At 69.3% G+C, this 11,210-nt stretch overlaps 1 protein-coding gene across 1 annotated transcript in view; it reads left to right on the plus strand.

The window, feature by feature from the left end:
- The first annotated feature begins 3,268 nt into the window (after positions 1 to 3,268).
- LOC138808569 (collagen alpha-1(XVIII) chain-like) overlaps positions 3,269 to 11,210 on the plus strand; it is a 99,530-nt gene continuing 91,588 nt past the window's right edge. Inside the window, exon 1 of the mRNA XM_069994832.1 lies at positions 3,269 to 3,406. Within this exon, the coding sequence (XP_069850933.1) occupies positions 3,280 to 3,406 (127 nt within the window). The 5' untranslated portion in view covers positions 3,269 to 3,279. The remainder of the gene's footprint in view (positions 3,407 to 11,210) is intronic.

Raw genomic sequence — 11,210 nt, forward strand, 5'->3', positions numbered from 1 at the left:
GAAAGACCTGACCACAGCTGGACGTCCCTGTCCTCCAGAGCACGCACACCTGGCCACAGCTGGACAGTCAGGGTGTCCATCCTGAAGACCCCCCACCACTCAACTGTAGAGTCCCAACCTCTTCCTGGGAGGGGGCCTCTGTCGGCCGATTCTGTTGGTGTGTGGCCCAGCCCAGCCCTGGTCACCGCTAAGGCTGAACTGGGATGTGCAGGTCGGGCTAGCAGCTCTGGGTGTCTGCATGACAGAGACCCACTGAACATCTAGTATGGCTTTGCCCTCCTCTCCCCCCTCACCCCAGGGAACACACACGCATGCACACGCACGTGCACACATGCACGCACACACACACTCACACATGCAACACAGCACATATATGCACATGGATGCACGCACACATATGTATACACGTACACGTGCTTGCACATGCACGCAGACATACACACAGACACACATGCACACACATACACACATGCACGCACATGCATACACACGCACACTCATGCATGCAGACGTATGCACGCGTGCACACACACACACACACACACACACACACACACACACACACAAACTGTATGCCAGCCAGCAATCCCTGGCAGAAAAGGGAGGGAAACACTGGGCAGTGTGAAGGAACCTCACACATTCCTACAAACCTTAATCCACGTGACGATCTCTGCTGGGCAAAAATGATGGGCCATGGAGCCAAGGAAGAAGAGACAGAGAGCTTAGAGGATGGTGGCAGCGGCGAGGGTGGGGGGCGGGGTGCAAGGCCAGCAGCCCCTGCCCATCCTGAAGTTCAGGGGTCGCTGACCACCAGGAGTCAGGTGGACCGGAGGGGAGGGCCAGGATCTAGGGGTCTGAGCACGTGTGCCGCCGCAGAGGCCAGCTGTTCTCAGCCAGACCGCCGTGTGTGTGTGTCTCCCCCTTCCTGCTGAAGCATTACTCGGGTGGCACTATAATTTGAATCTTAACTGCCCCCAGGAGGCGGTGGAAGCTTTGAGAAGGGGGTGGGTCTTTAGGGAGGAAGTTAGCTCGTGGGGCGCCCTGGAGCCAGGGGTCCCAATCCTCTTATCTCTCTCTGTGCCACTCCATGTCTGCTCACCACAGCTCCCAAAGTGACCAGCCAAACATGGAGGCCAGGAGCCGGGAGAAGCGTCTCGTCCTTGCATGGATGGAAAGCGAACTCTGCCAGCGGCCCTGCTAGGGCACAGGTGGGCGGGGGAGTCTGCAGCTGTCCTTGCTCAGGGCTGGGTGAGCACGCCCCCACGGTGTCAAGCCCTGGAGGGTACTCTGTGAGAAGAGGGAGGCCCGGCACGGTTTGAGGGCTCATTTTCCTATACACAGTATTTTCTGCTTGGTTTTTTGGACAGTGATCACATCTGTATGTAAAGGAAACCATAGAACGCTAACGGGGTGGGTAGAGGAGCATGGCGTGGCAGTGTCACAGAAACAAGCCTGGCTGGGAGCTCCAAGGCGCCGCTCACCATGGAGACCCTCGTGAAGAATCTTCTGTAAAAGCAGCCGGGCCTGCTTCTGCCTGCTGCATCCCCCTCCCCCGCCCCAGCCTCCCAAATATCAGCTTGCCGACTTCCCTGGGCTTCCAACTGAGAACAGCACAGAGCAGACCCCCAGTCTCCCGGTGTCGGCTTGACTCAGCGTGACACACCTGGAACCCCATGGCCTTCCCACCCCCGCGGAGGCCTGCTTCCCGCTTCCCAGCCACCCGGGGGCAGCAGGCAGGCGGGCAGGGGCCAGGCATTCAATCAGGTTGGGTGGGGTGGAGGCAGTGTGGAGCTGGACGCAGGTGGAGGAGATGAAAGGCTCATTTCCTCACCTGGAGCTGGGCTGCAGATAGACGCTGACAGGAAGGCACTGTCAGGACCCAGGCCGTGCCCCACGCCATGTGCATACCCCCGCAACTGTGCACGCACGCACACACACACACAACAGACACATGTACACGCTGCATAGTCACAGACACAGACGCCAGACTCAACCACCCTTCTGCACAAGCGTTAGCCTCCCTTCCCATCTGAAGCAGTTTTGTAAACACTCCCTGGCCTGCCGGCCCGGACCAGGCCCTGGGGTGAAGGAGATGACAGGGACGGGGCAGGGGCCAGGCAGGACTGGACAGGCCCCTGGGTCTGGGGCAGGATCCGGCTTTGAAGTCTGGAGCAGAGAGGAAGATGTGAGGGCTCCCGGGCAGGCGGCGGGAGGCTGGAGGGTGGAGGCCGGCTAGGTCCGGTCCAAGAGGCCAGAAGTGGGCCAGCGGAGAGGAACGTGGACGCGGGGAGGAGGGTCTCTGGATGGGGCGATGGGGTGGGCAGGGGCGCGGGGCGGGGACGCAGGGCGCGCAGGGGCGGTGAGGGCGCGGGCAGGGGCGGTGAGGGCGCGGGCAGGGGCGGTGAGGGCGCGGGCAGGGGCGGTGAGGGAGGGCGCAGGCAGGGGCGGTGAGGGAGGGCGCGGGCAGGGGCGGTGAGGGCGCGGGCAGGGGCGGTGAGGGAGGGCGCGGGCAGGGGCGGTGAGGGCGCGGGCAGGGGCGGTGAGGGCGCGGGCTGGGCGGCAGGCGGGGACGCGAGGCCCCGTTGGGGGGATGGCCGGTGGGGTCAGGCCGGTTCCGCGGACACGGGGGTGGGATGGGCGATCTCCGCGGCTGGCCGGCGGGGCCCAGGCGTCTCCGGGGCGCGTCCAGGCCCTCCCCACGCAGGGCCCCGCTGCCGGCCTCGGTGGGCACCCTCTGAATGTTCCAGAACCTGGTTGGAGCCTCGACCCCACACGCGGCCTCCGGGAGGCGAGGGGGAGGCGCGGGGCGGGGAGGGGAGGGGAGGGGCGCGGGGCGGGGAGGGGAGGGGAGGCGGGGAGGGGAGGGGAGGGGCGCGGGGCGGGGAGGGGAGGGGCGCGGGGCGGGGCGGGGCGGGGCGGGGAGGGGGCGCGGGGAGGGGAGGGGAGGGGCGCGGGGCGCGGCGGGGCGGGGCGGGGAGGGGGCGCGGGGCGGGAGGGGGCGCGGGGAGGGGAGGGGAGGGGAGGGGAGGGGAGGGGGCGCGGAGCCGGGCGGGAGGGGGCGCGGGGTGGGGATTCGGGGCGGGGCGCCCGGCTCACCGAGGCGCGGGGACCCGGAGGCGGCCCCGGGCTCCGGGCCCCGCGGCGGGTCACCCCGCCCCTGCCCGCCCCTGCCCGCCCCGCCCCGCCCCGCCCCTGCCCGGCCGGCCCGGCGGCCGTGGCTCCGCGCGCCGAGCGCAGACCGGCGGGCGCGGCGCGCGCGGACGGTGCGGGCTGCGGGGCATGGCGCCGAGGTGCGGGCGCGGGGCGGCGCGCGCGCTGAGCGGCCTCTCCCGCAGGTGGCGCCTCCTGGCCGCGCTCGCCGTCCTCGTCCTGCTGCTGGGGGTCGGCGCGGCCGCGGCGGAGCCAGGTAAGCCTGGGAGGCGGCGCGGGGCCCGGTCCCGCGCGGGGGCCGGGGCGGGCGAGGTGCGGGGCGCGGGCTCCGCCGGCGGTGCGGCCGTCCGTGCTCCGTCCGCGGGCCGCGGGGACGTGGGGCGCCCGGGGCCTCGCGGAGAGGCCGCTGCGGGTCGCGCCCAGGTCTGGGGCCGGGCCGCGGGGCCCCGGAGGGACGGGGGGCCCCGGAGGAGCGCGGGGCCCGGAGGAGCGCGGGGCCCGGAGGAGCGCGGGGCCCCGGAGGAGCGCGGGGCCCCGGAGGGACGGGGGACCCCGGAGGAATGAGGGGGACCCCGGAGGAATGAGGGGGACCCTGGAGGAATGAAGGGGCCCCGGGGGAGCGAGGGGACCCCGGAGGAGCGAGGGGACCCCGGAGGAATGAGGGGACCCCGGAGGAGCGAGGGGACCCCGGAGGAGCGAGGGGGACCCTGGAGGAATGAGGGGACCCCGGGGGAGCGCGGGGCCCGGAGGAGCGCGGGGCCCGGAGGAGCGCGGGGCCCGGAGGAGCGCGGGGCCCGGAGGGACGGGGGGCCCCGGAGGAGCGAGGGGACCCCGGAGGAGCGAGGGGGACCCTGGAGGAATGAGGGGACCCCGGAGGAGCGAGGGGACCCCGGAGGAGCGAGGGGGACCCTGGAGGAATGAGGGGACCCCGGGGGAGCGAGGGGACCCCGGGGGAGCGAGGGACCCCGGAGGAGCGAGGGGACCCCGGAGGAGCGAGGGGACCCCGGGGGAGCGAGGGACCCCGGAGGAGCGAGGGGACCCCGGAGGAACGGGGCCCCGGGGGAGCGAGGGACCCCGGGGGAGCGAGGGGGCCCCGGGGGAGCGAGGGGACCCCGGGGGAGCGAGGGGACCCCGGGGGAGCGAGGGACCCCGGAGGAGCGAGGGGGCCCCGGGGGAGCGAGGGGACCCCGGGGGAGCGAGGGGACCCCGGAGGAGCGAGGGACCCCGGAGGAGCGAGGGGACCCCGGGGGAGCGAGGGGACCCCGGGGGAGCGAGGGACCCCGGAGGAGCGAGGGACCCCGGGGGAGCGAGGGGACCCCGGAGGAGCGAGGGCCCCGGAGGAACGGGGCCCCGGGGGAGCGAGGGACCCCGGGGGAGCGAGGGGGCCCCGGAGGAGCGAGGGGACCCCGGAGGAGCGAGGGGACCCCGGAGGAGCGAGGGCCCCGGAGGAACGGGGCCCCGGGGGAGCGAGGGACCCCGGGGGAGCGAGGGACCCCGGAGGAACGGGGCCCCGGGGGAGCGGGGCGCGCGGGGCTCCGCCTGGCCGCCTTTGTGCGCCCGCCCGGCCCGGGTCCCGCGCCCGCCGCGGTGTCGGGTTGCGCGCGGTCCCCTTTGATGCCGCGGGGCGCAGCCGGGCTGGGGAACAAAGCTCCGGCCGCTGCTTCTCGGCCCACGCCGCGGCCTCGCGTGGACCCCGCGCCCGGGGCCGGCCTCCGAGCGCCCGCGCCCGACCGAGGCCGGGGTCGCGGGGGTCGCCGGGGCTGGAAGCTCAGGCGGCCGGGCAGGCTGCGCTCTGCGCCGGAGCCGGAGGCGCCCCCGCCCGGCCCGGCCCGCGGAGAGGAGGAACTTGTTTCATTGTCTCCCCGGCTGACCCCGGCCCGGCCGGGCGCCCCGGGACGCACCTGCCGCCCCGCAGCGCCCCGCAGCTCGTCTTTACCCAAGCGTAAAGGCTGGAGATGGCCGGGCGCGGGAGGGGTCCCACGGAGGCCGCAGGGCCTGTGCCCCCTCCCCCGCTCTCCTCTCCCCCGTTCCCTCCCCCCGGGTCTGTCCCCTCCCCCGGTCTGTCCCCTCCCCCCGGTCTGTCCCCTCCCCCTGGGGCCTGTGCCCTCCCCCCGCAGCCTGTGCCCTCCCCCTGGGGCCTGTGCCCTCCCCCCGCAGCCTGTGCCCTCCCCCTGGGGTCTGTCCCCTCCCCCTGGGGCCTGTGCCCTCCCCCTGGGGCCTGTGCCCTCCCCCTGGGGCCTGTGCCCTTCCCCCGCGGCCTGTCCCCTCCCCCTGGGGCCTGTGCCCTCCCCCCGCGGCCTGTCCCCTCCCCCCGCCTGTGCCCTCCCCCTGGGGCCTGTGCCCTCCCCCTGGGGCCTGTGCCCTCCCCCCGCGGCCTGTGCCCTCCCCCCGCGGCCTGTGCCCTCCCCCCGCGGCCTGTCCCCTCCCCCCGCGGCCTGTGCCCTCCCCCCGCGGCCTGTCCCCTCCCCCCGGGGCCTGTCCCCTCCCCCCGGGGTCTGTGCCCTCCCCCCGGGCCTGTCCCCTCCCCCCGGTCTGTCCCCCCCCCCCCCCCCCCGCCTGTCCCCTCACACTGGGTCACAACACCGGCAGGGCAGGCCTGGTCAGCCCTGACAAAGGACTGGGAAGCTGCGTTCGGCTCGGCCCCGTGGGGAGACTTGTTAGGTGATGAACGGTGATGAGTTGAAAACCTAAGAGCAAAGCGTGAGACCCTGAGGTTAGCGCTGCCTTCAGGAGTTCCAGTCCGACCCCGCCCTCCTGCTGGGCTCCTCTGGGGCTGGAAGGCCCCTCCGAGTGCCGGGGAATGCAGCTCCTGTGTCCTGGGGGGCGGGCAGGCACCCCCCCTCACGTAGCCGGGGCAGTGGATCTGCTCTGGGCACCTGTAGCAGTCGTCCTCAGGAATCAGTTGAGGCCCAGATGTCTCCAACCTCAGCTCATGCCGCTCCCTGGTCTGCACTGACCTGATCCCAGAGTAAGGCCAGGTGTTTTCCAGGACCCGTCTGGATGAATGGCAGGTGGTTCCCGCGCCCCTCCCGACCCCTCTGGGCTGGAGAGCTCATGGCCTGGCGGTCCCCCGCCTGGCGGGCCCCCGCCGTGGACATCACACGCCACTCTGGAACTGCTGGGGCTGCGGGGCCGTGCACTCACTCACAGGACCCCCGTGCCACAGTGGAGACTGGCCTCCCCCCACCCTGGGCCTGGTCTGTCTGGTTCATGGTCTCCCTGCCCGACTCCACCAGCTCCTCTGCCCTGCATCTAAGTCAGGGCAGCCCTGTCCTTCCCTGCCCCTCCTCCCCCACGAGCCGGGGCCACTGCAGAGGCCAGGCGCCCACCCGCTGCCTCTCAGCCCACACAGCCCCTGGGGGAAAGAGCTCCCCTGGGGCTTCTGGATTCATATGCAAAGACCTCTTAAGATAGTTTTCAATTTCAGCGAAACTTGTTTTTCAGGGTACTCCTGTTTTCCTTCAGGGGAAGGTGAGGGGGGGGAGGGAAGCCCTGGGTGAAGAGACTCCCCAGGCACTGAGTCCAGCCGCCCCCAGAGCCCTGCGCACACGGTCATGCCAGACCCTCTGCTCACACGGGCTCAGGCAGGTGAGCCTCGGTGTGCACATGCAGTGAAGTGTACAGCATGCACGTGTGCACACACGCGCGAGTGTGCTCAGACACACGTATACACGCAGGTGGGCAGCATCTATAAAGAAGAGCATGCTCACACTCACGCGTGCCACACACATGCAGGCTCACACACTTTCTCCACCAGTTTCCAGTGAGATGATGGGCGAGGTTTGGGGGCACCCAGGGGTCCTGCAGGGTTGTCTAGCCCTTGGCCTTGTGATGTCAGTGACACCCCTGACTCAAGACAGCTTGTGGGACACAAGCCGGGCCCTGCTTGCTCAAGTCCTTCAGGTGAAACAGTCATGCTGGGGTGCTCCACATTGCTGGGGGCCAGAGGCCGAGGGGACGAGGCTTGACAGAAAGTTCCCAGGCTTGGGACCGGTTTGCTCATCTATAAACCTCTGGGAAGGTTACAATGTGTGTAGTGCTCCCTGGGGTGAGCTAGTGTGCTCCATCTCGAAATGCAATGGTCCAGAAGGTCATGGACTGCCACCAACCCCATGGGCCATGCAGCTGTCTCCCTGGCCAGGCCACCTGTCTCTTCTGGAGCCTGTGGCCTCTCTCAGAGATGGTTTGAGACCTGGGCTCCTTCCTAAGGTGCCGGGACCGGACCGGGACCGGGGAGCTTCCTGCCCCAGAGGGCTCGTGGGGGGAGTCACACAGGCCTGGAGCCTCCTGCCGGGGCGGGCTGTGCCACACTCACCCAGCGGCTTGGGCGCAGACTCTGCTCTGCTCCTGGTGGCTGTCCCCCGTGCCGTGGGCTTTCTGTCCTTCCTGGGTGGCAGAGTGTGACAGATGTCTTTTGTCCTCACCACGCCTCTGGATGACACGCATTGTGTCCCCACCTCACGCGCCATCCCTTGCCAGAGGTGCACTCCCCGGCAGGCTGCAACTTGGCTATGTTTTGTCCTGCGAACATGCCATCTGGGAAGCGGGAGTGGGGGCAGGTTTGGCTGAGGGGTTCCTGTGAGATTGGCGGGTCTGATGGTGCAGCGTGCTGTCAGGAGCTTCTGGTCACGACGCGCTGTCAGGCTGGACTCCGGGCTTTTGGGGGCAATGTCTGCCGCCCGCAGGAGCGGCACCCACCCCCCCCAGCCTCACGCGGGCCAGGCAAGCCCGAGCACGGCCCTCCCGGCCTCCGCCGGGACGTGGAGCCCAGAGCTGCTTGCAAGCCCGTGCGTCTCTCTGGAATTCCGTGTTGGCAGACGGGGTCAACTCCTGGGCTGGTGCCCGGTGGCACTTTGCAGGCGGGGGGGCGGGCACGGCAGTCAGGGTAAGCAGCAGGCTGCGGTGGCCGGTGGGGCCTTAGCTACCCCCAGTTTCTAGAAGATTAGCCCTGAGGGTGCGCGCAGGAAGAGCCGGTCCAGCTGGCAAGGCACTGGCCCTAGGTCAGCGCTGACCTCTCCAGAGCGGCCGGCAGAATGCCAGTCCCCAGCAAAGGCTCCGGGTGGTGTTGCAGGGAGACAGCTCCGCCTGTGGGTGTGAAGGTCTGGTTTTCCGTTCTGTAGACACTGCCATCTGTCCGCTCTTCACTCATTCACTCACTTTTGGCGGGAAACACTTCCGTGCATCCACTCATAATTAGCTGCCCCTGGGCCTCCCAGTGAGGCTGAGCTTGGAGATCTTCGGAGTGTGTTGCATTTCAGCTGCAGGTTCTGCCTTGGAGACCTGCCGGCACAGGCCGCGCGTGGTGTGACTGGCAGGGACACGGCCAGCCTCGGGGCACCGAGCGCTGATGGGTAGCAGGGCCGGAGACGCCCCTGAGCCCTGGGAATGGGAGGCCTCGGGCCACGCGGGAGGTGCTTCTGTAGACCTGAATCCACACCCCTGCCTCCAGGACCTTAATTTTGGAAAGGATCACACAGACATGGCTGGAGGTGAGAGTTTGCTGTGGCACATTCAGGGAGAGCAGGGGTGCGGCAGGGGAGGGCAGGGGTGCGGCGGGGGAGGGGAGGGGTAGGGCGGGGTAGGGCAGGGGTGCGGCGGGGGAGGGCAGGGGTGCGGCGGGGGAGGGCAGGGGTGCAGTGGGAGCTGGCATCCTAGGCCCTCTGGGCCAGTGGCAGAGTCCCAGTCCATCCAGCTGGCTCCACTGCAGGTTGGGACCAAGAGGGTGTTCAACTGAGACGGCCCCACCTTGTCCTGGACACCCCAGTGACCTGTGCTGACCTCAGACACCTGCCTCTGCTGAGAGCCTTCTGTGCAGGGCTGCGTCTGCTCTGGGGATGAGAGGTGGATATCAGTGTAGCCCAGACACCGCGGTCCAGGGCCGAGGACACGGGGGCTGCGATGGGTGGCAGGCCTCCCGCAGTCTGGGCTGTGATGGAGGGCAGGCCTCCCCAGGTCTGGGCTGTGAGGTAGGGCAGGCCTCCCCGGGTCTGGGCTGTGATGGAGGGCAGGCCTCCCCGGGTCTGGGCTGTGATGGAGGGCAGGCCTCCCCGGGTCTGGGCTGTGATGGAGGGCAGGCCTCCCCGGGTCTGGGCTGTGATGGAGGGCAGGCCTCCCCGGGTCTGGGCTGTGATGGAGGGGCAGGCCTCCCCAGGTCTGGGCTGTGAGGTAGGGCAGGCCTCCCCGGGTCTGGGCTGTGATGGAGGGCAGGCCTCCCCGGGTCTGGGCTGTGAGGTAGGGCAGGCCTCCCCGGGTCTGGGCTGTGATGGAGGGCAGGCCTCCCCGGGTCTGGGCTGTGATGGAGGGCAGGCCTCCCGCAGTCTGGGCTGTGATGGAGGGCAGGCCTCCCCGGGTCTGGGCTGTGATGGAGGGCAGGCCTCCCCGGGTCTGGGCTGCGATGGAGGGCAGGCCTCCCCGGGTCTGGGCTGTGATGGAGGGCAGGCCTCCCCGGGTCTGGGCTGTGATGGAGGGCAGGCCTCCCCGGGTCTGGGCTGTGATGGAGGGCAGGCCTCCCGCAGTCTGGGCTGTGATGGAGGGCAGGCCTCCCCGGGTCTGGGCTGTGATGGAGGGCAGGCCTCCCCGGGTCTGGGCTGTGATGGAGGGGCCTCCCCGGGTCTGGGCTGTGATGGAGGGCAGGCCTCCCCGGGTCTGGGCTGTGATGGAGGGTCCTCCCCGGGTCTGGGCTGTGATGGAGGGCAGGCCTCCCCGGGTCTGGGCTGTGATGGAGGGGCCTCCCCGGGTCTGGGCTGTGATGGGCAGCAGGCCGGGTGTTATCTTGGAGGAGGCAGGGTGCCTGTGGTCTGGGTTCCATCCAGCTCCAGGCTCTCACGGTTCTTATCTTGGATGCTCCCAGTGGAGTTGGGGCTGAACACAGGGCCTTCCGGAGAAGGGGCCGCAGGTGAGGGGTGTCACAGGGCACTCAGCGCTGACCAGCCCTGGGCGTTAGCACTTTGCCTTTTCAGAGTTCTGCAGGGACCTTCCCTGGCTCACCGCCTCTTCTGGTCCTTCCCATGCCTGACCCTTTCTGTCAGGGCGTTGCTTTGCATCTGTTAATTTAGCTCTGCATGTTGACAATCTTGCGTGTTCCACTCTCTTGACACCTTTTGATTGGGGATATGGTCTTTCTTAACGCATGGACTTGTTTTCCCCTTTCTGAGGCTCCCAACAGGAGCCAGCGTGGCCAGCGTGGCCAGTGTGGCCAACGTGGCACAGCGTGGCAGGCCTCTCTGGAGCATCTCTGGCTCTTTGCAGCACAGGGCAGCTGTAGGGCACGGGGACCAGGTGAGGGTGGGTGCCAGGAGCCTGTGTCCTGGGCACAGAACGGAGGCAGGTCCTCTGAGGAGACGGTGACTGGGACGTAAGAGCACCACGCCCCACCTTGGGGTGTGCGGTGTCTCACGGTGGGTGTGCCTGCTGCCCACTCCGCCTCGCAGTGGGGTGGGCCCCCACGGCGCTATCTCACAGTGAGCTGGCCGCGCCCGCTGCCGGCGGTGCCCGCCGCCGGCCGAGCCTGGCTGCAGGATGTGCCCGCCGCCCTGTGCCTGATGTGTGATGTGCCGGCGTGGCAGCCCGGGGTCCAGGCTCTGGGTGTAATCTCGTGTTGCTCCTGAATGCCATGTAACTCCGGCTAGAGCTGACAGGGCCCCGGAGGGCATAAGCAGCTTGCCAGGGCCCTGGGTTGGTGGGGTGTTCTGAGGACTGCAGTGATTCTCCAGTATCTCGGGCTGTGGAGGAGCTGGGGCACGGAGGAGCTGGGGCGCGGCGGGGCTGCAGCAGCCCCGTCCTGGACACCAGGCCGGGTCTGGTGGGAGTGGCTTGACAGCGCTGGCTTTTGCCTGCCATGAGCTGGTTTCTCGCGTCTCCAAGACCTCTCAGGCATGGTGTCCTGTGCCGTGCCTGTGCGGGACAACGACTTCACCCCTCCTCGCAGCACGATGGGGCCACATGCCTTCCTTCTGCCTGCTGTAAAAGTTTAAGAAAACCTGCTGTGCTGGGCGCTGGTGGCTCACGCCTCCGATCCTCGCTATTCAGGAGGCTGAGCCCCCACTGAAAAGTCCCCTCGA

This window comes from Dipodomys merriami, unplaced genomic scaffold (genome assembly GCF_024711535.1).
Source record: "Dipodomys merriami isolate MVZ:Mamm:240054 unplaced genomic scaffold, mDipMer1.0.p SCAF_456, whole genome shotgun sequence".
NCBI classification, from domain to species: Eukaryota; Metazoa; Chordata; class Mammalia; order Rodentia; family Heteromyidae; genus Dipodomys; species Dipodomys merriami.